Raw genomic sequence first — 27693 nt, 5'->3', positions numbered from 1 at the left:
AGCCCAAAATGTCAGCTATGATAAAATAATCTCGAATAATTAATCAACGAGCCAAAACCTCAGACCATTAATCTATCTTACCATACTCCATCCTATTCAACCACTTATCCCCTAGTTCAACTAAGCTCGACTCATATGTTGTCATTAAAACCTACAATTTGGTCTTATTCAGTTGGGCTTTGACAAGCCCAAACTGCATAGAGGAAAAACAAATCACTTGTTAGCATGAACTCGGCCCATCCAAAGCTCACACGCGTGAGCCTTGTCTTGGTCCATCTTTTCAAAATGAGTTTCGAGGGGGATTGGGTTAGGTTAAATTTTCTTTAAAAAAAAAAAAAAGCATACATATTGTACGATTTTAAAATGCCTACATATAATATACGAGTAAAAAAGTGCTAAATTCATATACTTACTATACATATTTATTAATTTTTGAATTATGTATTATTTAATAGAAACAATAATGCTTTAAGATAAATATATTATTATCAAAAACACAATTATTTCTTCTGAATTTATTTATTTATTTTATACATGTATAAGTATTAAACATATTACGTTGAGCTTAATTTGGTCCAAGCCGAACCACTTTTAATTATGCATCAATTTTAAGATTGTGTTACCCTTAAGCTCCAATAATCATTTTTTAAAACACAATAATAATTAATGTCCAACCAAATATAGACATATTGTCTTGTTTTCAAAATGCTATTATGAATCAAACACATTATGTATATACTATTTTTCTTTAAGAACAAAATAATAAGCATTTTTTTTTATTGTTCTTAGCAGAGAACAAAAGCAGTAAAACACAAATCTTACCCAAGAACTAGGAGCAAAGCAATTATTGGCCAAATAAGTTGAGCTAATACAATATGTATACGAATTGGTTATGTGATATTTACAAGAGTAACAAAATTATATTGTGATTCACCTTGACAATAAATATTTTTTTTGTGCAGTAGCTGACAATTTAATAGTATATCAAAAATGTCATTAATGTGTCTTCTAAAGACTTCAACTTTTAGTGCAAATCAGATTTGTGCAACTAACTTTTGGTTGAGAAGTAATTAATCCATGAGGAAAAGGAAATGTCTCATAATTAATCTAGCTTCCGTGCAAAATCTGCCAATTGTAGTGACTCCTACGGAACGCCAATTCTAATTTTGTTAAGCAAATCGTGCTGAACGATTTCCAAAAATCTCATTAATTAATAAATATCCCTTATCTATCAAAAGACAAAGGACGATCTTGTGCTAAATTGATTGAATTGCACAAAATTTAATTTGCTGCACTTATGTAATTGTCATGGATTCTCTCCTCCATTAATGGCATTGTTGATTCAAAAACTTTTGTGAAGAAGAGGCCGTCTTCCAGCATTAGTCCAAGTACTGATTTCATCGCTCGATCACATGGAATGGTCAAAGCTATATAAATATGGTAAATATGCTGAGCATCTCCTCATAAGACAATTCCCTGCAGAGAACACTTAAAGAAAAAAAAAACTAAGACGCGTAATTTGGCCGTCTTTGCCATCGAGAAGGACCAGAAGCTAGGAATGTAGCAGTAGGACAATTACTAAATTCGAATAGGGAACGTACATTCATTTTTATGCATGCATTTGTGCAGCCCTCGTTCTTCTCACGAGTCATGAGTACTAATTCTTCTTCTGAACCTTTCTATGGAGTTTACGATTTCCATGCAGCTATCTCATTTGGAAGTTCTTAGCTAGCTAGCCAGTATTTCTTCAACGTGATCAGTGATGCTCATTTGCACACTCCATGCAGCTCATTTGGGGAGTATAGTAAGAGGTGGAAGAAACCGTCCAAGTCAGTGTCTTATTAATTGGTCTCCAAGAACAAGAACTAGCAAGTTAAAACAGCAGTTGAAGAATATGTCATAGGAGGACTTTTTCCAATGCATTCCCTAGTTATTAACAAAAATGGGCTTAAAATATTATATGTTGTTCGATTTTTATGCTTTGTTTGCATCTTTAACAACAGGACTCCTGTGACTTCAGGGTTACATCACATGTAACAAAACAAAGAAGTTCCCAAATTAAGAAATAACTAAGAAAAAAAAAAGAGAGAAAAACACTTAACTTTTCATTGTGTACGTTTTAAAAGTCTAGTGTAAATTAATTTCATAACAAATTCAGATAGATTTCTTTTTGGTACCATTATACTCGCATTAATTAATGCACCGGATCCCATCAAATTCAGATAGATTACTACTCCGTAGTAAATAGTGAGATACATGTTTCAGAGTAATTCCTCTAAGCTCCCTTAATGCCATTTAATTTTTCTTTCCATAATGCTGGCTTTAAGGAACTATTTAGCCTGTGAAAAGGATCTTAAGAGATACACTTTCTCGTTTCTTTTCCCAGCTGGTTGTCGACGTCTAGTATTAACAACAAAGAACTACGTTCCTCGTGTATAAACAGTCTTACCGACACATGTAGAAGGAAGCTTGACGTTTTTCCCATTTTTCTCTTCTTTCTTGTTTAAGCACAAATTGGATCTCTCTTGATCTTACACCACTTAGGAGTTGATCCAAAGCTACTCTTTGTACCTTCAAATTACTGACTTGGGACGTTTTATAGGCGAAAATCTAGTTTGTGAACATTAATTTGTGTCCAGTTCTCAGTAGCATGAGCAATCAATTCATTTTTTACAATATTAGATAAAAAAAAATTTCAAGAAATCAGAATGAACGAGATCATCTGGTTAGAAGATATGATCATCAGCCTCTTTGTAGCGTATCTTAAGCATACAATTGCCAAATTTTCATGCAAAATTGCATGAGCTATTATGTGCAGACTAGATATGGATAGATAAGCTTAAAAGCATGCACAGATGTTTAAAAGTTGGATTTTGGAGTGCAAAGCACAAAAATAGAATTAGCACTAATGCTGACAATGACAGAAGGCAATTAAAACTTAACATTGTCACTTTAGTTAAGAAAAAAGTTACTTCTCTCATATTAATCAGGCTAATTGAAAGCATGTAAAATGTTAATCTCACTTTAAAACCTTATTTGGATACTCACTTCGGATTTATAGATGGATGAGGTTTAATTCTTGGAAGTAATCACCATCAAGTCTTTTGTCCATGTGAAAGGGTTGATTTTCTGGTCTCTTTATTTTAATTCACTAGAAGCCATACTTTTCTCCTTTGTCGTTGAAATGAGGGAGGAAAAACCGGTTCTTTTCTTTCCAAACTCCCAAAAAGAAAGTCTTGACAAAGATTGTAAGAAAAGGGGCATCTGCGAGCCGGCTAGGAGGTGAAAAATTTTAACATGTCTGCATCAATACAAATAACAGTCAAGACACAAAGGAAATTTCAAAGTCTTCTGAACTTGTCCCCTTCTCTTTTTCTCTCTCCCTTTTCTCAACCCTAAATAATTTCAACATCATCTTATACCTCTCTAGCTAATGAGATAATATCATCAATACTTTTTGATCTTGTGCCCTTTTGCACCTAGCAAATTTTGTTCTTGAAGTTTTCTTGAAAGACAAGAAGTTCACTGTACTGATCATTTCTTGATCATCATTTGTCAAGATGGACGTGGAGTACGAAGGAAAGCCTAGCAATTCTGAGACATCAAGCGAAGAAAATGATCAGCCAGCTGAAAAATTCACCAATGAAAACACCAGCGCTGGTCGATTTTATGAGTGCATTTTCTGCAAAAGAGGGTTCACAAATGCTCAGGCCTTGGGAGGTCACATGAATATACATAGGAAAGACAAGGCAAAGGCGAAGCAGAAAGCGAGAAAGTCTTCGGTTGCGAGCAAATCCAGTGAAGAAGTTATGAGTTCGAGAAATTATGAAAGGCTCTCAACTGAGCAACCTCAATATTATGCTGTTCCTACGGAAAGCCAGATGAATAATTATCAGTACTTCTTTCCCGGATCAAACCCTAATTTTTCACAGGGGTATGATCATTTGGGTGATTTCGCTGCTCCAAGGCAGGAGTATCTTAGCTTGTATGGGGATCACCATGAAGGTCTCAACCTGAGTATGCATATTGATCATTATCATCACGAAAACATGAGTAAAAGCTATGGGAACAACACTTGGGAGGAAGAAGATGAGGTGGATTTGGAGCTTCGCCTTGGTTAGGCCTTTTAACGAACTGTTAATTTCATATATCAGATGATAATAATGAAGATAATATAGTAGTATAGTATGAGTGTGCTTTATGTTGGGTATGTCATCAATTCATTGGTTCTTAAAATTATTTGAAATATTTTGGCGTCACTATAGTGAAGAGGGCTTACCGATCAAGGGCGAAGCAAATGAATGTATAACCTTTGGTGGGATCTCAGAGACAAAAATTTAAGATCGTCTAGGGATCCATGAAACAAGTACTTGATCCACTCCAAAAGGATTGCTGGAGCTTGGGATAGACTTCAGTTACTTGGACCATGATCTGTATGTCTTGTACTAATCCAAGCTTTGTCTACATTTTGGAATGAACAATTTCCGTTTGCTTTCAAATATGATAAATATGCCCTTTTCTTACAATATCTATGATCAAGTTCTAGGGATATCTGATATCTCTTTCCTTATCCACCTTAAGTTGATTTTTGCTGAAGTTAAATTGGGCCAGAATTGTTTTTCAATAATCCGCTTCATACTTCCTGAGAACCTGCAGCACCTTTGATATGCCTGTATCACAGTGATTACATTCAACGAGTAGCATATAGGAATAGGAGTGAACCTGTTTCTGTTTATTCAGTGTAGGTTAACCTGTTTCTGTTTATCCTGTTTAGTCTTTCAATAAACTGCACATCTGTTCTGAAACTATACAGGGTATCTAGTATTTGTCTCTTTAGTTTAAAGAGTTGGAATTTCTTGGTGATGTCTTATACCATATATGGATAGCAGGAGAGACCAGGAGCATCGATTGCCAGTTGTCCATAAAAATCTATCGTATTCTTGGATTAACGTGGTTATTGGCATCACAACACCAGCCAGTAAAAGCGCAGAAACTTGTTTTGATACCTTCAAAATAACTGAGGGGTAAATGTAAGTGGCACAAATTAGTTCTTGAAGTTTAACCACCTTCAACTGATTACAAGAGAAAATCATGGATAAAAATTTAATCAACCATTGTACCTTGAGCGGCTTCTTCTTTCATGGACCAAACGTACTTGAGAGAAATCTTCATTAGAGGGGAAAATCCCCCAGATTCTTCAGGATCATTATGCATTTCTTAGAAGGTTTTGCAAGCATATCATGGAGCATTAGTATAAAATGGAGATATTGTCGATATATTCAATGTGAATACTGAAGTGGAATTGGTCAGCAAGTCAATTGAAAATTTGAATATATCCCCTTTCTTACATTTGACCCCAACAGCCTCGTGCATTTTCTTACAGACATTCGACAGGCTTGCTTGTATTTCAGTTTAACACAACACATTCAAATTGGTGTCTGCGTATACTTGCGTTATGGTTAAGGAATTCTTGAATGTTGCTCTTTGTTAGATCATTTTCAGTTGCATTATTCTTAGTGTTTCTTTGGAAGGTAACTTATCCAGCTCTAAGTTTTCTTAGCTTCTTAGCAGATACAAGATCTTTCCCTCTTCACTGCGACTGTTGTTATTTCTAGCAATAATTATGGTTTCATGCGTTAATATAATTTTTGGACAAATTTCTCATGTACTCTTAAATTTTATTTGAATTGTCAAATTATGCCCTCTTCATGAACTTTGTGTTGTGGCATGCCCTTTTGAAAAAATTCCCCTACCAAGTAAAAGAGCAACATGTAATCATGGCTAGTTTGTATCAAGTGTTTGCTCTTGGTGTATTATCGCCATCTTTACTTTATTCCTTCATACCTAAAATCTCAAGATTGATGCATCAATTACTAACAATTTTTAATTTCTTGGCACTTTCTTGCAGGATTCATTAATTGTATAATGTACATATTACTTTCTTTCTTGCTAAAAAAAAGCCAGTATGACATGCAATGTTAAATTACATGAATATGACCACAAAAGTATTTGGGATGTAAACTGGGTACTTTCAACAAATTTTCTTGATCAAATTCTTTAGGATGGCCTTTTTTATTGGTTCGTTATGATGTGTTAACTAACACAATTAATCTTTACCTCTTTTCTTGAAGGGAAGGTATGCTCCCTCATTTAAAAAGTTATTACAAAAGCCCCATTTAGTAAAAACTTGTGCTATATTCGTATGGTACATGTTTGTACGTACCTAGCTCTAATTGAGAAAATATTTTGTATATTATAGATTTAAAAAATACTCTTAAAATAGCTATAATTTTCAAGTAATAGTATACAACACGATAAACTTTTGACATATTATACTTTACAAATTATGCTTCGATTTTTTAATATTTGTGCAAGGATAATAACATCTCTTTTGAGTTATATATAAAATAACAACAATGTATATCACATAACGTCTCTTTTGAGTTGTATATAAAATAAAAACAATGTATATCATAATTTTTATAGATCTATCGATATATACACAAATTAAGTGATAAAATTTTACAAGTTTAATGTCTCACACACAAGGTTTAGAATCAAAATTTGTACTAGTATAGCATCATTTTTAAAACTCATTGTAGTAATTATTACTTGTACTTTTAGTTTTGTAACTTTTAAATACATTCGTACATTTGTGTACTGATTTATATGTGTGATTTTGTCAAATTCATTTTTTATACCAAAATGTTTTATCATGCTTATTTAAAAATTTCATATAATATACGTATGCATAATATTTTAAATCATAATTATTACTTGTACATTTAGTTTTGTAACTTTAAATGCATGCATACATTTATGTAGGGATTTATATGTGTGATTCTGTCAAATTCATTTTTTTATACCAAAATTTTTTTTATCATACTTATTAAAAATTTTCATATAATATACATATGCATAATATTTTAAATCATACCCATTCCACATATTATTACCATGACATATAACAAGTATGACAAGCACCTAAGCGATGTCACTTGATTTTAGTTTGAAAATCGAAAATTTCAATTTCCTTTTTTAGTATATCAAGAATGCCATAAATTATTTCACATCTCATACAATCTTTTTACCTCCCATACATTTTGATGCCCTTTCATAATCTTTATTTCCTTATGTTAATTAGTATTGGTTTTCTTTTAGAAAGCTTTCAGACTTGGATTTCCAAATGACTGAAATGCTCTGTAGGAGACAATGCATTGGCAAAGGAGACTTGTAAGATACAAATAGAGCAATGAAAATGGGATCTTACGACTTGCCAACTATACTAGCCATTATAACAAGCCGAGACCACCACAAATTGGCACAAAAAAAATCTGATTCATAGGAATATCAAAATCAACACAAATTTATGCTGTACACAAGTTTTCTAACACAAATTTAGACATCATATACTATTAATATTAGGTGTCATACACTTAATGTTAATTTTTATTGGATATTCAAAAACGTACTATGAATGGTTAAACAACCTCTTACCTTACGAAATATAGGCATAAATTACAAAATTCTGATGGGTTCAGTTAACGCTGTAGAAAGTCTACTGATTCTGTGTTAAGATGGTTCAATCAACATTCTTCAAGTTAGCCATCCTACTAGCATCGGGTGGATTCTATAACTTTTATGTTGTAAGTTTGTATGATTAAAATAATGGATTAATCTTTCTTACACTAACAGTATCAGTATTAAATAATTGATAATTATATAAAATTTAAATTTAAAATTCAACATTTGTACAAATAATATAGATCCTGTGTTTTCAAACTCGGACCGGACCGGCGGTCCGACCGGTTGAACCGGAAACCGGCCAAGTGTCCGGTCCGAGTTGGTCATCAGAACCGGGAGATTCAAGACCCGGTCAACTCCGGTCAAAAATCAGGTTTGACCGGTACAAAACCGGAAAAACCGATCCAACAGGAGCTTTTGTTAAAAAAGTTCAAACTTTTTTAATATTATGTTTTGGCCCCCTAAAATGTGAAACTTATTAATATACCTCAAATATTTCATACTTTATAAATATTGTCCTAAAATTTGATGTTATTTTTCAATTAAATCCATAATTTTAATTCTAAACTTGTTAAAGTTTATTAAATAATATAAATTGTTACTTGATTGTTCTAATTTCTTTGTATTTTCGTGTTAAATATATTTGAAACATCAAATATATATGAATATACCTTTATTAATATCAATATGTTATTGGATATTTTATATACAATAATTTAATTTTTAAATAATTTTTATTTATGACGTCATCCGGTTCGACCCCTATCGACCCCCGGTCGAACCCATTGACCCCTGACTCCTGACCTCGGCCGAGTCGATATCCGGTCCGGTTCTGAAAACATAGTATAGATCCAATGACAATAATATATATACCGTCAGTGTATATGAAATTTACTCTAAAATACTAAGATCGAGATTTGAAAAAATATTCTCGTATCGCAGAGCTATATAAATTGCACTTTATTTAATCAGGTATTTATAAGTCCAAATCTAAATCAATACGAAAAAAGTAATGCTGGAACTCAAATCTGGCCTATACAGGTCTAAAATATCATTGTCCGAACTCACATTTTTAATTTGTTAGGTTTTCGATTAAAAAGGGGAAGTGTCCAAATTCAAATATTTCACTATTTAGGGTGGTAAACATTTTACTAAAAATATAAGATGTAATTAAATAAAGGGCTAATCGCACTTTATCCCCTTTAAGTATATGTCATTTCTTACTTTACCCCCTAACGTTTGTTTTTCTTCAGTCTACTCCAAAAACTAATTGTCAACTCTAATGGACATAAACGGAATATTGAAAAGACAATAATATCCTTATGAAAATATTGAACAACCCAAAATACCCATATATGCTGGTTTATGAAATGCAAGTTTCCAAAATTACCCTGGAATAACGGAGGGAAATTTCCCTCCATTTGGCACGGGACAGGAAAAAAAAAAATCAGGGAACAGATAGAAGGTTCCCTTTTGTTATTGTCAGGTCACTTTCTCTTCCCTTTTGCCATTGTCAGGTCGCTTTCTCTTCACTTGTGGCCAAATCCTTAGCAAAACCTCCATTAAAAAACTTGAAAATTCACCGGCATCTTGAATGGAAAAACGGGCAATCGATGAAGTTGTTAGCAGATGACATAATTGAATTTGAGGATTGTGAAAGGAGATTATGAGAGCTTGGGCAGCCCTTACGGTTCGATTTTGCAATTTTTTCTCGATTTTAGAAATTTCTAATTTTTAATCAATTGTATTGCACAGAAACAATGGTATGGGTTTTTTTAATGGCTGCATGGGCTTTAATGTGTAGACAATTATTTGTTTGAATCATCTGTTGGTATGGTCCCTTGAAGATATGCTACATTGTCGGGTTAGGATGAAAATGATGGGTTTTTATCAACTTTTGTCTTTTTTAATTATTAATTTGCTGAATTCTTTGTTTACTTTGGTTGGTTATATGTCCTGTTAGATGGACAAACTATGATTTTTTATTTTTATGGGACAATAAAAGATGCCTGCTCTGTATTACCTGTGCATGCACTAAAAAAGTTGCCTTTGTGTAATTACAGAAGAATGGATTTTAAAACCTATGTTTAAAAGGTTCACTACAGAGGTCATTTTGCCCATGTCCCAAATTTACAATATGTGAGGGGAGAAGTTGCTAATTTTTATGATGTTGACCCTGATTTGATGTCAATTTTTTAGTTAAGAGATGCTTTTAAAGACGCTAGAATTTCACATAAAACATCAGTGTACTATAGGGTTAGAAATCTTGACCTTCAGGTTGGTCTTAAAACTGTTAAACAGTGACCAGATAGTTCTATAAATGTTTGAGGCAAATAGAACTCAAAGCATCATAAAACTTTATGTTGGTGAGATCCATGAAGAAGATATGCATGCTAATGGAACTGTTGTAAAGGATAATATTGAGGTTGATGGTGAATAAAATCTAAATCCTAATGCTGAACAACCCCAAAATGATGAGGCCAAAAGTGATGCTTCAGATGCTTCGCAGGAAGGTGATAGGGATGGTCGTAGGGAAGTTGAATATGACTCTGATTTTGATTTTTTCCTAGATGGGGATGATTTAAATAATGCATGTGATCCTATAGATGATGTAGAGAGAGATAGTGGTGAAGTAGATTGTCACCCAAAATTCTAGGTGGTTGTCTAGGATGTTTACAGAGGGGATTGCTGACCATCCAAATATGAAAGTAAGAGGGTTCAAGAAGAGCATAAAAAGAAAGCATAACCTGAACTGTACAAACTCTCAAATGTATATAGCAAAAGAGAATGCAGAGGAAGCTAAGAAAAGGTCATGTGCAAAAGCAGTATGTAAGATTAAGAGACTATTGTGCTACACTTCTACAAAGAAATTCAGGTTCAATGGCATTTATTTTAATTGAACAACCCCAACTTTGTAAAAGCCCAATCTTCAAGAGAATATTTGTGATGTTCTTTGCACAAAAGAAAGGTTTTGTAAATGCATGTAGGCCTGTAATAGGGCTGGATGCATGTCATCTTAAGGGAATCATGGGAGGGTAGCTTATGACTGCAATTGGTAGGGATGTTAATAACCATATGTTTCCAATTGCTATAACTCTTGTTGAGTCTGAGTGCAAAGATAGTTGGTGTAGTTTTTGGACAGTCTTACCGATGCCATTGGGACTCCAATTGAAAGGGGTTGGATATTTCTATCATATAGACAAAAAGGTCAGCACCACTACAATCTGATTTACTTTCCTTTATTCCTTACTTGCTCCTGTCACTAATTGCTGTGATTTGTGTTTTTATGTTAGGGATTAATTGATTGCATTGAGAATAAGTATCCTGGAATGGAGCATATATTATGTGTTAGACACATGTATGCTAACTTCAAGCTGAAATTCAAGGATAAGCACCTAAGAGATTTAATGTGGGGGGCAACCATGGTTTATTTATCCAGTCACTATGAAAGCAAAATGACAGAGTTGCAATTAGTAGCCCCAGAAGCACATGCATGGCTTAGTTCCATACTAGCTAACCTATGGGGTAGACACACATTTTTTCCAATGACAAAATGTGACCTTTTAGATAATAATATATGTGAGAGTTTCAATCAATACATTAAGGATGCTAGGGAGGAGCCTATTTTAACTATGTTTGAAGCCATTCGAAGGCAGATAATGTGCAGATTTCAAGAAAAAAGACACTGGATTCAAAAGGTGAAGTCTCATATTTGTCCTAGGATTTGTCAAAAAATTGAAGAGAGGAAAAAACAGGTAACTCAATTTGATGCACTTGTGTCTACAAGAGAGGTGTATGAGATGACTGGTATAGTAGGAACTTTTGCTGTTAATGCAATTCAAAGGTCTTGCACATGTAATGAGTGGGATATGACAGGAATTCCATATGTCCATGCATGTGCTGGACTTGTGCAAGACAACAAAAACCCATATGTTTTGGTTAGATTCTACTAAAATGGCCTTTGTTTGGGTGGCCATGCAGACACATGCTAAGATGTAATATGATGTGCAAAATGCTTTTAACTTAATATAATTTTCTTTCATATATATTTGCTTACAACTATGGTAGATAAAACAGATTTATGTTACCTTTTGGTTCTGAAATAGAGTACATATACATAATGCTAGCAATTATAAATGTAATGGCTAGTGTTTTTCTTCATGATGAAGATCGAGCAACTTTGACCATCATGTATTGTTGCTGTAACTGTTGGTTTTCAACTTGTAAGACATAGACTTCTATTTCTAGGTAAATTCTGTAGTGTATTCAACTAATACAAGACAGGTATGGAAAGGTAAAAAATATGGCAAAGAAGCAGACACGTTGCAAACTGACATGTACGGAGGATGAAGAGAATATTTGTAAAAAAGCTGACATATACGGAGGATGAAGAGAATATTTGTAAAAAATTAAGTGTCACCTATAATAGGAGCGGGCGGTTTAGAAATTTATTTATCGGATAAAATAAATTTAAATCCATTGTTGAATAAATACCAGCTCTTTATGGTTTTCGTTCATTATACTTACAGAGTACCCATTTTCCTCAAATACTAATTTATTTGTCGGATAACATAAAAATAAACCCGTTGTTGAATAAAAGAGCCCTACTTTTCAAAGTTTTCATTCATTATAAGAATAGAGTGCCCACTTTTCTTAAACAAAAATTTAGTTATCGAATATAATAAAAATTAACTTTTTGTTGAATAAAAAACAAGTTCTTTATGGCTTTCCACCATTACAACAACATAGTACCCAAGGTGCCTTAAATAGAAATTTATTTATCGGATAAAATAAAAATAAACCCGTTATTGAATAAAAGACCAGTTCTTTATACCTTTCGTCCATTATACTCACACAGTACCCAGGGTGCCTTAAATAGAAAGTTACTTGTCATTTAAAAATAAATTTAAACCTGTTGTTGAATAAAATACCAACTCTTTATGACTTTCATTCATTATACTTACACAGTGCCCATTTTCCTTAATTTCTAATTTATTTATCGGATAACATAAAAATAAACCCGTTGTTGAATAAAAGAGCCCCACATTTCACATTTACAGTTGGAATCCCTTCAACTTTTCATATCCCCTTTCTGCTTAACTGCAACGCCCAACTGGTCTTTAGGTTTCAAGTCACAAAAAATCTTTAAACGTGACCATCCAACACATTTTCCCTACCGTTTGTGGCCACAATCACTTACACCTCCTCTTCCCCCACATTTTCACACCTCTTATTTGACTAATAAACATATCGCAGCAACATCCCTATTTCTAAGGCTTTATATCTGCTTTTCAATTTTTCATGCTCATTTGCCAATTTTTCATGCTCCCTTTGCAAGTACATTGGTTTCTCCTTTCGCTCCACCAGTCTAGATTGTAGCACTGCACTTACTTCTTTTGTTTTGCTACAAACTTCAGGATCTGCCCATGAATGTACCCACATGCATGTCGGTTCTAAATAAAAAATTTAGTTGTTTAAACTCTTTCCAACTTATTCAGGTATAGAACCAAATTAAAGACAATATTTACAAATATTAATGAAAAATTCTTACATTATAATTTGAGCAGCCGTAAAATCTTTTTTTCCGGATTTTCAAGTGTCCAAGAGGTGCACAATGGTGCCTTTTTACCACATCCACACATTTTTTGGGGTGATCTTTCAACATTATTTGAAGTACTTTGTGACATTTTATGATGCTTTTGGTTGACAAAGAGAAATTTTAGGAACTTTGGAGAGAAATTTTAGGAACTTTGAAATCTGCTAAAATATATGAGAAAAATTGGCTGCAAAATATCACCTTTTATAGAACCCAACCAACGACTAAAACCAACCAACGGCTCTTTGAGGGAAAAAATAGGCTAAAAGCATCAAACGCCATTGAGGGACATTTTTTGTCAGGTAAAACCAACGGCCCTTTTCGTATGGCAATTTCGAAATCTTGAAGTTTTTAATGGTGCAATTGCTAACGAAAGGGGTAAATTGAGGAAAAGCAAACGTTTGAGGGTAAAGTGAAAAATGGCCTATATTTGAAGGGGATAAAGTGCGATTAACCCTTAAATAAATCTCATGTTTTAGAAAGTATCATAGTTGTTCTATCCAATATTACAAAATGTTTTGGATTGAAAAAATGGGAGTGACCAAATGGATTAAATAGTGCTATTGACGTGAGGTAACGAGGTGACCGGTCACCACCACTAAGTACCACTCGTGAGAGTTACGAGAATTTATTTAAGGGATAATTTCTAAAACCTCCCCTAAGGTTCTAAAAATATCACTAGCCTCCCTTGGAACCAATTTTTTTGTAACAATTTAGTCCAATAAAAAAAACAAAAAAAAAATCAGATGTGAAAAGATTTGTTTTATGCCAAAAGTACCCCTCAACTATTATATTAGTTAGATTAAATATTTGATCTAACTTATTAATTTACTTAGGAGGCCATTACTATACATGGTCACCAAAAAATGTCCATTATCCCTGACAAAAAATAACAACTTCCAAAATTTAACAAAGCATTTTTTTTCGTACCTTAAGATTCTTGCTATCATCACAATTATAAGAAAAATTATCTCAATTAAAATCTCTTTGCTTTTTATTTCTTTTATTTATAAAGTGCATAAATTGGAAAAATGATGCCTAGTATTGGATCCTCTTTTAGATGCCAAATTATATATATATATATATATATATATATATATATATATATATATATATTTTAAAATTTCAAATTACGGTTAATTTAGTTGGTAAATTGTTTAATTACTTTTCATGTCTAAATCCTTTAATTTATCAGCTGTATTACATCTAATTTCTTTTATTTGTCAAGTATATAAAAATTAAAAAAGATGTACCTAATATTGACTCTATGTTTAGATGGCAAATTAATTAACTTTTTACAATTCAAATTATGGTTAATGTAGTTTGCAAAATTTTAACTCTTTTCCTGCACATATATGTATAATTATCCTAAATGTTAAGGGTAATAAAATTATTTAGCCATTAGTGATGTAAGCATTGGATCCCAAATGACTGACAATGGCGGTAAGTGAAATATTTAAAATCTTAAAGGAGGATAGTAAAATTGTCAAAAATCTCAAGGGAGGTTTCTGAATTTATCCCTTTATTTAAACTAGTAATTGTTTTGGAGTTGTGCCATTTGGTCTTTTCATTGGGTTCCATTTGAAATAATTAATAAAAGTCACCGATGGGAGATATCTGTCATCATGTTAATTTTGGCCAAACCTCAAAGAAGTAAATGTAATTCACCCTACAATATGTACATATATGTATTTTTAAAACCATATACTCCCTTCATTCTAATTTGATAATATTGTTTTTAATTTTCATCTGTTCTAAATTATAGTCAACTCTTCAATTGAAAAATATAATTAACTTTTAACTTCTCTAAAATGTACTTATTTGACGTATTTTGTTATCAGTCAATATAACCTATCCTATTCATTAATATTATTGTTACAACTTTTTATCAATATTACTTGTTGCAATTAATATAAAGATATAATGGTCAATTATGCTACTAATATTAATGTAACGGCATTTTAGAAAAATAGTAGGTTAAATTAATGCTTCCAATCAAGTTAACTAATATTTTTTAATTGGGGGAAAAATGCTAAAACAATCAAAGTGAGACGGAAGAGTATATGATCATTCCATACGTGTGCATGTGACTATATGAGCTGAATTATACAGTGCTGGGACTTGTTGGGTAAAGATTGGATAAAACCAGCCAGATTCTAAATTACTGTAGGAATAATATCAAAAACCTCCCCTGAGGTTTTTGACTATTTCATTGGTCTCTCTCTAAATTTAAAAAATTACATTAACATCCATTGATCTCTAGTATCATATAGTATTTTAGATCTAACCAATAATTAAAATTTAATATTAGGATAGAAAATATAATATGATTCCACCATTTCTGCTCATATACTAAATTGTTTACTCAAACTAATATTTGTCCAAATATTAAAGAAAACACTAGAATTTACTGTTTATTATTAGAGATTAAATCACATATGACATTAAAAATAGTATATTATTTTGTATATTTCACTTAATATATGATCCAAATTACTCTTTTCAGTTACAAATTTATTGTTAAATATGATTAACAACAAATAATCAAAAAAATCAGTAACCAAAATATTACAAAGAACGAACTTTAATACCATAAAAATCTCAACAACTAACTTTAATATGTTAACAAGGATAATTTTGATGTTCAAGTTTGTTCTCTGTAATATTTTGGTGGCAAAATTTTAGATTATCTGCTATTAATCATGTTGGACAACGTATATGTAACTGATAAAGTAAATTGGATATTGTATTAAGTCAAAAATATAAAAGGTGTGCTATTTTTTGATGTTATATATGATTTGATCTCAAATGATAAATAACAAATTTTAGTATTTTTTTTAATGTGTCAGTTAGTATTAAATTGAGTAAATAATGTAGTAGATGGGGAGCAATGATGGAATCATATTATTTTCTCTGTCATAATACAACTTTTTAATTATTGATTGGGTTTAAATGTTACGAGATAATTAATCTCAAGCATGTTAGTGTAACTTTTGAAATCTGGAGGGCGGCAAATGAAATAGTTAGAAACTTCAGGGGAGGTTTCTAAAATTATCCTTTACTACAGTGGCGCTGGGCGCCAAACCAATTTTTCGGCGGGAATCCAATTTGTAAAATCTACTAAACTTTCGCAAATGTGGAAAAAAAAAGGGAAATAACCCATTAATTAATGCTTTATACTCTGTAGTTATTCAGGGCAAAAGGTTGCTGCATCTTCTTCAGAAATCTTCTTTCGTTTTCTTTTCCATTTTCCTCCATTTCATTTTTCTTTCAATCTAAGCACTTGCATGTAGTGATTTTGAATCAGGGTTTCAATATCTATCATCAGGAATAGTAAAATGGCGGAGCCCATGGTAATCGACGTTGACGAGGCGGCACCGACGGGGAAGATGAGCGGCTCAGATAAGAGGAAAGCCCTCAAGCGGAAGCGGGGGTTTGCTGGAGGGTTACCAGACCTCACGCCAGAAGAAAAATCGGCAAAAATCAAAGCTTTGAAGGAGGAGATGAAAAGTTTGTTCAATTTTTACCTGGAATTAAATGGGAATAAAGAAAATGAGAATGTGGAGGATGGTTCTTTGAATAATAATAATGTGGATTCGGCAATTGCAGTGTTGATGGAGGAGAGTCGGCTACCGTTGAGCAGGTTGGCGGTTGAGATTTTAGAGAAACTCAGGGGAAAATTTGGAAGTGACAATAGTGGTGGTGGGGGTTTGAGTAGTTTGGCTAGTGTGAAAAGCAGACTTCTTTTGATTGGGCAGAGGGTTTTTTATGGGATTTCAGATGCGGATGCTGATCTCTTGGAAGATGATTCTGAGTCCGCTCTCTGGTGTTGGGAGGTCAAATTACATTTCCTTATTTCACCATCTACTAATAGGGTTTTTATGTGATTCGTATTGTTTTTTAGTTTAGTTTTGGGGGTTAATTATGTGCTAGTTGAAATGGGTTCTTTAAATGTAGCATTATATGGTAGTTAAGTTCGTTGCTATTACTAGTTGTATTTAGTAAACTTGCTGTTCTAGTAGTAGCTCAGAACTAGCTGGGAATAGCCCATCTTAGCATATTCCTTTTTTGTGAGAAATGGAAACTATGATTTAAATGTAGTTGTGCCGTGCGTAAGATTTTGCATTGGTGAGGCATTAATGTGCAGTTTTACATTCGAAGTGATTGCAGTTACTAAAATGTTTTGGTTTGGTGTAGTATAGTGTCTTGCTTTTGCTGTCCAATTTAAATGCGAGACACGTATTAGTTGTCATTCATCGACATGTAAGCGTCTGTGTATGCATTCATATTATCATTAAATATTGACCCTTGATTGTCTTTTCATACAGCAACCTTATAAAGCACACGCGTTCGTTGTTCATTCCATTTTGTGGTCCATGTTTAGTAGAAAGTATCACATTACTATTGGGCTGTCATCTACTTGTTTGTGTTTAGAGAGTTGTTTGCTGATTTGTTGTCTGAACATTTCATTTTGCAGACAAGAGATATGAAACTCGTGCCAAAATCTATGCGAGCAGTGCTGAAAAGTCGTCGAACTTATCGGAAAAAGATCCAGGAGAGGATAATTGCTATTTCAGGTAAGTAAGCAAGGAAGCCTTCTACATTCAATTTGTTCATGGGAAAGATTATTATGAGCAGCAGCACTATGCCAAATTGAGAAATGAGGCTGTTTTTTATTTGGTGGGGTAGTTGAAAATAGGGGGCAAAAGCAAATCTATAATGAAAGTCTAATGTATTCCTTCAGTAGTTGGTTTGGTGCACCAAATAAAAAAGAAATGGAGGAGGGATCCTGCATTAAATAACTCTTGTTTTTGGAAAAGTTAACTTGCTTTTGTTTAATGAATCAAGGATTCTACTTCTTTTGATTAAAATTTTGAATTTTATGTGGTTCTTAAGAGGGGAATTTAAGAATTTTGCCCATCTGTCAAAATAGTTTAGGATTTCACATTTCGACTGGTGTATGGTTTGAAATAGCTCCCCTTCCTCGCTTTGTTGGACTAGCCCCTGTTGCCTATATAGTGATACGAATTAGTTACCGAGCTGCCATTGTTCAACTGCCTCTGATTTCTGCATCGATAAGATTGTAGGAACCTTTAGTGTACAATGGGCAGTTTCTTGTTGGTACATATGCAAGCACTAGTTTACAGATTGGAGAACCAATATGGGGCGGTGCCCCATATTGGGTTTTTCAGTACTTGAAAGTCACCTAAGAGTAGTTTACGGGTGGTAATCTTGACTCACTTTGTACCACTAAGATGAGAAGCGCGTTTTTGTTTAATTGATGCAAGTGGGTCCAGTAGGCCTTACAGTTGGTTCCTTTCCTGGATTAATTCAAGTTTGTAACCGATCATTCATTCAGTCCATAATTACTGCTTGGCTTTTTGCTTAACCAAACAAGAGGTTTATCATATAATTGTTACAGTTGTGTGGCCCATATCTTCAAAAGATTATGATCTTTTTGAGGCAACGCTGTTAAGTTGGATCAACCAGGGTTTTGTTTGGTCTCTTGAGAGTTTATACCCTGTTCATTAATCTATCATATACAAAGGATAAATTTCAAACCAATGTGATCTTTCATGAGATGTTTGCTAGAAATTTTGATTGGCATTATAGAGTTTTTCTTCAAGTTGGTGAATCTAGAAGCTTTTTAGTAATGCTTTTGTGGGAATAGAGTGTATGTGTTTCTCATCCGTTTTTAATTCAGTATTTGCGATATTTGTGGAAAAACAATTTCAGATGCCTGCTGGATGCTTAAGCTTTATTTCTAATCTTGTAGGAAGATATGATAAAAAATGTCACAATGTTGTTTAAAGTAGCATAATTAGTTCATTCCTCTAAGATTTTCTCAACCAGTGGATTACTGATACCTATGAATTGTTTCAGCAATGATAGCAGCACTAGAAAAATCAAAGAACCATCAGAACCACCAAGAGCTGATGAAAGCTGCAGAAAAGCTAGGTAAAACATTTAATGAAGCAGAGATTCGTCTTCTTGTTGGTAATTCTTTGCAGAAAAATGAGGCTGAAGGGTATGTGGCATCCATAGTTATGTTATGTACCATTGATTGTTATAGAGATGGTTTTCCCTTATCTTAGGGTGATCTTGTAATGGTTGAAGGTCATTAAAGGAAGCAAAACAAGAAGAAAAGTTGTTAATTAAGCAGTTGGAGAAAAACAAACGGGAGGAGGCGAAAGAGAAGAGAAGGATGGAGCAGGAGCTTCAGAAGGAGAAGTTGCAAAATGTAAGCCCTTGCTTTCAAAGTGTTTGTCTTTCAATAACTGTTGTTACAGGTTTAGTTTTTATACCAGTTGATGGGTTTGTTAGATTTGTGATACTGTATCTATGCAATGTTTCCATGGAGAAAATTGATATTCCATTTTGAATTTGATGGAACATTGTGTAATTGAGATTCTTGAGATCTTCTTCTGTATGTGATACTTGTTATCCTCAAGTCTCTTACTGTCTACATCCTCCAAAGGAAAAAGAGCTAAAGCGGTCTCAAGATGAGGCAAAAAAAGAGGAGAAGCGTCGTGAGAAAAAAGAATCTGAAATGAAGAAACAGATAAAAAGGCACCAAGAGGAAGCTGAAAAAGATCAACGGCGCAAGGAGAAGGAAGAAGCTGAAAACAAAAAGAAACTTTCTCTGCAAAAGCAAGCATCACTCATGGAGCGTTTTCTTGAACGAGGTGCAAATCCATTTTCAAAAAATGATCAGCCTCCAAGAAGTGCAACTGATCCGTCTCCTAAGATGGACAAAGAGAAAACTGACTCAATTACTCTGGCAATGGACTCTGTGCTCTCCATGGACACTGAAGTTAAAGTGGAAGATATATGGAAGTGAGGCCCTTTTTCCGTTTTCCTCATTTGTGCTCATGCAATGAAGCAACCATTGTTTTTCCAAAAGAATAACTAGTTTTGGTTACATTTTGCAGCCTGCATCTAAATTCTTGGCACTGCCTAGGCAATTCAATTCGTTCAAACAGACATATGCATTGGGGCATTCGTCGGAAACCTAAGACTGATCTTGTCAAGAAACTTAAGCTAACTGCTAATAAAGGACTGGCTCGTGAGGAAGAGATGAATATTGAGAAACTTGTTGATGGATGGGTTGGTTCTAGTACTGACAGTAGACTGTCTCCTACCAATTCAGACAGCATAACTGCAAACGGCCGAGCACATGTACAAAGTAAACAGTTATTGCAATTTGATAAGAGTCATAGGCCTGCTTTTTACGGATTTAGGCTGAAGAAAAGGTAAGTCTATTGCGGAATGGTAGCCACTACGTTATTTGGTTCTGTGGCTATAGCTGAATGTCATCCAGGAGGTTGGTTGAGAGTGGCTCTAATTTCATTTATTGCTCTCTTTTCAGTCAAGTTGTAAGTGCACGTCACCCTTTCGTAAAGGATCCAGAGTTGGATTATGAGATTGACAGTGATGAAGAATGGGAAGAGGTATGGTGCATATTTAAGCTTAATTGTTGCTTGATTGTCTCGAAAACTATCTTTACAAAATTGTTTGCACAGGAGGAACCTGGTGAGAGCTTATCAGACTGTGAAAAGGATGGAGAAGAGGAAAGTTTGGATGAAGGATGCTCAAGGGATGATGGTGATGATGAAAGTGAAGATGGCTTCTTTGTTCCTGATGGATATCTCTCAGAAGATGAGGTATTTCCAAGAGCTTTTGCGTAAAAGTTTCTAGTATCTTTATTGTATTCATTGCCAGAATGATAATCAGTACATAAAGATGATCATTAATTGGGCATTCAACCAAAGAAATGGAGTATGTTTGTGTGACAAATTAAGAAGTCATGTTTAACTCACTTGTGAACCAAGAATATCATGCTAAGTTGTTTGTTACATTTAGTGAAGGAAGTTTCACCATGATTGTCCAAAGCAATTTTTGACATAAAATTTGCTTAGGTTCCTCATTGTTCTTTTATTTTTTATTTGCCATGTTTTTCTTTTTTGTCAATAATCAATTTTGGTGCTTTCATGTGTATGCTTTCAAAGTCTATCTTATTAAATTGACCACTTAGCCTTCTTCTCTCATAAGCAATGAGGAAGTCACGTACCTGTCCTTTCGTAGATCTTCATAATGGAGTTTTTCAAGCTTTGAGATGAGGATTTTTTTTTTCAAACAATGTATGTATTATATGTTATTGCGTCCCTGAGTTCCCATATTGTTAACTGTCCAGTACAGAAATGCCCAGCAGTGACATGGTGTTAATGTAATGTATCATCCTTGTTGTATTGAGCTGCCAAATGCTGGTTTTAAGTGTGATAAAAAAGGAAAGATGTGAACCAAACTTGCATGGTCGAACAAGATGAAAGAATTATCAGCTGTTGTTGGATTTTGTTCTGTGTTTTTTTTCTTTATTTCTTTTTAGGCAATGTTTTAGTTTTCCTCATCCGTCTGCATTTTAACACTCCGTCTTGCAGGGAGTAGAAGTTGACAAATTGGAGGCGAATCACTTGGCTGAGGAGACCAAAAGTTCGCCCAGTTCCAAGGAGGTGGTAAATCAGCTGTTTCGACAGCAAAAGTGTCTATACAATTTAACTGAGCATGCTCTTCGGAAAAACCAGCCTTTAGTCGTTCTGAATATAATGCATCAAAAAGCCCCTTTGCTTTCTGCTGATAATGTCACTGGCGCTGAAAAACATGAGCAAATATGTTTGCAAGCTTTGAGTATATGTGCATTCCCAGTCGGCACATTTGTACAGATTTCAATCAGTGATGACACAGAAGATCAAGGGGCTTGCACCTCAAGTACAAAAACCAACTCCACAACTTTTGCAAGTCCACCAACCATATTGGACTCTGAATTGGCTCAGATTGTAAGTTATTTTTATGCCTTTAGTATTGATGTTTTCATTCAAAAGCTTCTAATGCTTTGCTCGCGTATAGTTACCATGGCTCTTGCTATATGATATTTATAAGTTTGTCAACATTCTTTCACAATGGAGAAAGATTGGCCTAATTATGTGGATTGGAGTTTTCTTTTGGAAAATCCATATGTTGATAAAGCTTGCAATGCCAGACTAATTTTCTACTGAATTTTCAGGTATCTGTTATTCAATCATGTTCCAATGGCATAAACAAAGTGGTGGAATGTTTACATGAGAAGTTTCCCACCATTTCCAAGTCTCAATTGAGAAACAAAGTGCGAGAAATATCAGATTTTGTTGACAATCGGTGGCAGGTTATTTTCAATTATTCATGTATATATTCTTTCAAGCTTAGGAGGTTAAAATTCCCTTTCTGATGATTTTTGTCTGTTTAGTTTGAGACCTGACCTTTCAATCTCACAAAGTTTATTGACCTGAGGTGGTAACCATGATTTTCTGTTGCTTTATATGACAATAGATTGAAAAGCTGCTTCACTCTTAGCATGTAACATGATCTTATGGTTACATTAAACTCGTGACTTTTCGAATTTGCTGAATAATAAACAGGCATCTTGAATAATAATAGGTTCTTCTTTAACTTCTGAGATATTTATCTATTTTAAACCCTTTGCACAAGTAATGTGGAGTTTAAGAAATATCGGGCACTACAAAGGCAAGTTCATGCACTCTGGAGGTTCTTATGCTTTGCTTGCCCACACCTCCAGCTGTCTGCCAATAAGAAGATATGGCGGGTTATATTTGCTTTTTCGTTTTCCAAAATGTTTTTCGCATGACATAAGAGTTTTGATAATAATCAACCTTCATCTGTTTGTGAACTGAAAAAAAAAGGGTTGTCCATAGCATTATGCGTCCAAGTCTAATCTGAACTGCAATACAATTCTACAGTTCTTTTAAGCTTCATTCTCTCCTCCCTTAGGAAGACTTGGTGCCTTTGTTCTGGACTTTTAGTTCTTGGACCTCTGGAGGGACATGCTTAATTAATCTGAAGCTTGTTTCTCAGACTGCAGTTTAGTTGTTTATGTTGGCTTACTCTTCTGATGCAGGTTAAGAAAGAGGTAGTGGTGAAGCTCGGTTTAACAATATCACCAGGTAGTTGGTTACTATATGGTTACTTATTCCTCCATTTGTGAACTCAATTATTCTTTTGCATTTGAGAGCACCAGTAGTCAGCATTGTATTGTTTGGTTGAGTGAGATTCTTGATATTCTGCAGAAAAAGGCGGCGGGAGGACAAAGAGCATTGCCACATTTTTTTCCAAGAGGTGCCTGCCTCCCTCTGCGAAATCTATTAATCCTTACGAAACGTCCCCTCAAATATCCCAGAAACCTGCATCTTCTACTCAGCAACAGGAGGGTACTGCACAAGAGCATTGAAAAGATGCTTTTCCCTGCTCCACTCTGTTCCTTTCATGGATGTTCAACTGTGTTTGTTTCTTCCGGCCCACCCCTTTTTCACAGCCTGAAATATTTTTGATATGTACATTAAAATCCAGATCGTATATTCGATACTGGTCATATATCTAAAGTTTTGCTTTTGGATTAGGATTGTGATTTTTGGTTTATCTTATGAGAACAAAACTTACTAGTTTGCCTGCAATTCAGGTGAGTATTTCTACTTGTTATATGTAATGCTGCAATGCATAGAATGTCTGTCTTAATTGCTGCTGGGAAATGTTTTCTACAACAAAAATCGCATGGGTGTAGTTAAGAATGATACCTGGACTCTACAACATGAATTCTAATATCTTTGAAGATTTGACAAATTCTGAGATCTACTTGACCATTTTTTGTGTTCTTCTTCCTGTAAAAGATTCATGTATCAAAGCATGGGATCGGGATTAGCAGCTAGCTAAAACTATTGTGGTGGAGGATAATGCATCCAGGGTTCTTTTGGATCAATGTATATATATATATGCCTTTCTGGTGGTATTTGGCCACACAAGTCCCATGGTTTGTCTCGCCAAACTGTTAGGAACCTAACCCTGAATACAGTACACCTAACCATGAATACATATGACACCAAAAGGTCGAAATTGCTCACCAAACTGTAAGGAACCATTTGGGTTGGGGTGTCTGAAACATCATCGATTATAACGTGATGATTGAGAGAGAATTTTCCCATTGGTATGTTGGAAAGTGTCAATTTGTTGGATCTGAAATGAGGCCTTGGAATTGACGCCCAATGCTTTCAATTTGGGCAATGGTTTACGTAGGCATATGAAGTAGAACAACTTTGGGAGGCTACAAGCAAAGCTTGCGTGCCCCATTGCCCAATGTCCCTCTCACTGCTAAGCCCCATATTTTTCAGCTGGTTTGTCTACTAATAACAAGTAATAGTGCTGGCTTCCAGGCAGAGTGATATTTGAGATAACTAGTATTATTTAGAATTATTATAGTACTATTTTTTATAGTATGATATATATATATATATATATATATATATATGTGGGATAAAAAATAATTAAAAATAAAAAATATTTAGAAAATGTGTTTGTGATATAAGTATAACTATTATTTTAGGAGCATGTTTTTTTTTTTTTTTTTTTTACACTGTCATACAATTTTTTTTTTTTTTTTTGTATAATAGCAAGCTTAGATCATAATGCTAAATTCATATAAAATTCAAATTATGCGCATGTGCCATACATCCGTAACTATTAGTATAAAAAAAAAACCATTACGTTGTTGGTACATAAATTGAGACATCAAACATACAACAATTTAATCACAAACTAGAAATTTGACTCTATTATTGAGTCCATGTCCATTGAGAGAAATCAATTATTTATTATGAGAGGAAAACATTATACAAGAATACAACTTGAATTCAAATCCAACTTTTGCATATCATCTCTTATATTTCAAGAACCCTTTCTTACCCCCCATGTGTAAAGCTACGTGTCGCCCTTGTGTGCTACCTTATGGTATGCCAACCCCCACTTATTTATAAGCTCAATTATTTGGTCAACATCTAAGTAATAACAGGAAATAACTCCTAATTCCTAATCTCAAATAGAATAGGAAATAACTCCCAATTCTTAAACTCATACAAATGGGAAATTCTTTAGTTACTATTTCACGTAACTAAAATCAATTAGAAAACTAGTTATTTCCACATAAAATAAAAAATCTGACTAAAAAAAATTAAGCCAATTTCCTAACACAGTTCACTGGCCTGCTGTGTTTTTTTTTTTTTTTTGGTGAAAAATGATTTTGTACCGATAAAACATGTACTACTTTAGCCAATTTAATTTCAATAGACAAATCTCGCCATCAAAATTTTTGATGAGAAAAGGTTGCGCAATCAATAAATGAGGACAAACCGAATACTTGAAAAATCAAGAACAGAAAAGTTGTTTGGTACACTACACACGAGGCTTTGAAAAACACCGATTACATTACACATCTTCATCAATGATGAAGATTTGATCGGCTATCGCCTAGCTTTATGATGCACGAGTTTGAAAACTGTGGAATCGGCGCCGCAGGCGAACCGTTGAGATGATGTACTATTTCATTTTTCATGTGGTGTATGAAATTCACATGAGAGTGTTGTAAATTTTTAAAAATTTTTGTAAAAAAATATATTGTAACGATTTGATGTACGCGAATGAGCGGGACGAAAAAATGTTTTTCAACGAAAAATCACAAGTCTTTTTGTTCAACCATGTGAATCATTTCGAAAACAAAAATAACATAGAACATTTTTTGTGAAGTCCAACGATGTATATCATATAATCTGCTGATCCTTGACAAATTTGTAATTCGGAGAATTTGGAGCTTATCAATTGTTGTACTGGGTGACCGGCTCATCAATCAGTACAAGATTAAATAGCTGAAACCGATAGCAAGTGCCAGAATTCAACTTTGAGGGGCCGGGACACTTCCAGAGCTATCCTGCTACAGTTGTGAAGAAAAGGATACATGAGAATTTGAGAGTTTGGCCAAAACTGAGTGTCCTTTTTAATGCAAGAAGTAAAAAGAAACTAGGAAAATAGATGGCAAAAATGAAATGGTTCTAATCCAATGATGTGTGGTGCTGTACTCGTTTATCATGTTTGAAATTGAGATTCTACTCGCGGTGAGGATGGGAAGGTAGGGGTTAATATCTTATTATTTTATTAATTGGGGGGCTGGGACCTAAAATTTTCAAAGTTTTAGGGTTGCACCCAGAGTTGCAAACGAATTAAGTCCCTTGCAAGTCAATTCGGTAAAAGTTCGACTCAAGCTCGAGTCGAAATTGAACCCACTAAGTCGAGCCATTGAACTCAAGTTGAGTATAGAGAAACTCAACTCGTTAGCTTGCAAGTCAACCCGAATATATATACACATACACACACAGATATATATATATATATATATATATTATTTTTTATTTTTTAAGTTCGATTAGGCTCAATCTCGAATTCGACTAGATTCGAATTTAAGGTCGAATTTGAACTCAAATTTTACATTGAAAGCTCATCTAATTCAAGTTCAAATTCAAACTCAATAAAATTGGGTCGTGACTCGGTTTGATTACATCAAAACTCCGCTCGATTCAACTTGTTTAAGCTCTAGTAGCATCGACTACCAACCGGCTCAACCTCGCCCCAACGAATCCATTTGAGCACCTAAGGTGGAGCTCAAACTCAATTCCAGATTTTAATGACAACTTGAACTTGACTTGAGTATTTTTCACAAGGGGTCGAGCCTAATTAAATTTCAAATCGAGCTATACTTTGAATTTACTTGAGTCTAATATGTGTATATATTATCCCTAGTCAAGTTCTAACCATTAGTATCTTTGCACTCATGCTCATTCAGTTTCCTGATCGAGTCACTTGAAATCAATCGAAAATCAACCAATACCAATTAAAATCCATCTTATAACCAAGTTAGCTTTCCAGCAATTATGAGATGGTTCGATTCGCTTAGAACCCTAATTCATCTATGTAGGAACACCATAAAGACGACTCTAGTGTCAAAGTCATGATGCAGTATGGTACTTTAGGGTGTGTTTATGGATGCATACTTCATAGTGCAGGTGCATGCAAGCCAAGGGCTCTCAACTGTTCAAGACCTTATATGAGGGATAATTTCATAAACCTCCCTCAAGGTTTCTAACAGTTTCAATTACCTTTTCCAAAGTTTGCAAAATTACATTAATCTCTTCTAAAGTTAAGATTTTGATAATAAAATCGGTTCGAGTCTGAAAAAGTACCATTCAGAAAGTACTTTGAGGAAAAAGGTGAGTGAAATTTTGATTTCACAAATACCCCTTATACATACATATGTATAAGTTGTGTTAGTGAAAAAATGAAATTATGTTAACAAAAATGAGGGGAGGTAAGTGCAAACAACAAAGAGTAAAAAAATAAGTACCAACTAACTTTCTTTACGAAGTTGAATCAACGGCTAGTGCACTGAAGTATAGGTGGGGAAATGGTGGTTTTGCCTAGATTTTGCGAGTTGAAAATGAAGCATAGGTGCATGAACTATGGCCTCTTCAAGCTACAGGGAGAATCGTGAAATTCACCCACATGATTCTTGAATTTAATTTGATTCTAGGGGGGCTAGAAATAGGATAGTTTACCAAGATGAAAGAGGTGAAGTGGCTGGTGAGAGAGTGTTTAGGAAGAGCAGGGAGAATTGGAAGCCAAGATGTGAGTGGGGTTTTGTATACATC

At 34.1% G+C, this 27693-nt stretch overlaps 2 protein-coding genes across 3 annotated transcripts; both read left to right on the top strand.

Annotated features, from left to right (window-relative positions):
* Window positions 1–3560: 3560 nt before the first annotated feature.
* Window positions 3561–4121, top strand: LOC113709071 (uncharacterized). The gene has a single exon (XM_072064674.1). The coding sequence runs from the start codon at window positions 3561–3563 to the stop codon at window positions 4119–4121; it is 561 nt and encodes a 186-aa protein (XP_071920775.1).
* Window positions 4122–16278: 12157 nt separating this feature from the next.
* Window positions 16279–23808, top strand: LOC140003772 (chromatin assembly factor 1 subunit FAS1-like). 2 transcript variants are annotated; one of them, XM_072065238.1, is made up of 13 exons: window positions 16279–16323; window positions 16449–16956; window positions 17598–17697; window positions 19004–19148; window positions 19238–19361; window positions 19599–19957; window positions 20053–20373; window positions 20490–20571; window positions 20644–20784; window positions 21559–21954; window positions 22182–22319; window positions 23070–23115; window positions 23239–23808. In XM_072065238.1, exons 2-13 carry the CDS (start codon window positions 16459–16461, stop codon window positions 23397–23399), a joined length of 2511 nt encoding a protein of 836 aa, XP_071921339.1. In that variant the 5' UTR covers window positions 16279–16323; window positions 16449–16458; the 3' UTR covers window positions 23400–23808. The 2 variants fall into 2 exon arrangements, with proteins under 2 accessions (XP_071921339.1, XP_071921340.1); XM_072065239.1 differs by lacking the exon at window positions 23239–23808 and having other exon boundaries at window positions 16281–16956; window positions 22182–22338.
* Window positions 23809–27693: the final 3885 nt, after the last annotated feature.

This window comes from Coffea arabica, chromosome 9c, assembly GCF_036785885.1.
Source record: "Coffea arabica cultivar ET-39 chromosome 9c, Coffea Arabica ET-39 HiFi, whole genome shotgun sequence".
Lineage (NCBI taxonomy): Eukaryota > Viridiplantae > Streptophyta > Magnoliopsida > Gentianales > Rubiaceae > Coffea > Coffea arabica.
Note: the sequence above shows the minus strand (reverse complement) of the source record. Positions and strands in the feature narration are given on the sequence as shown.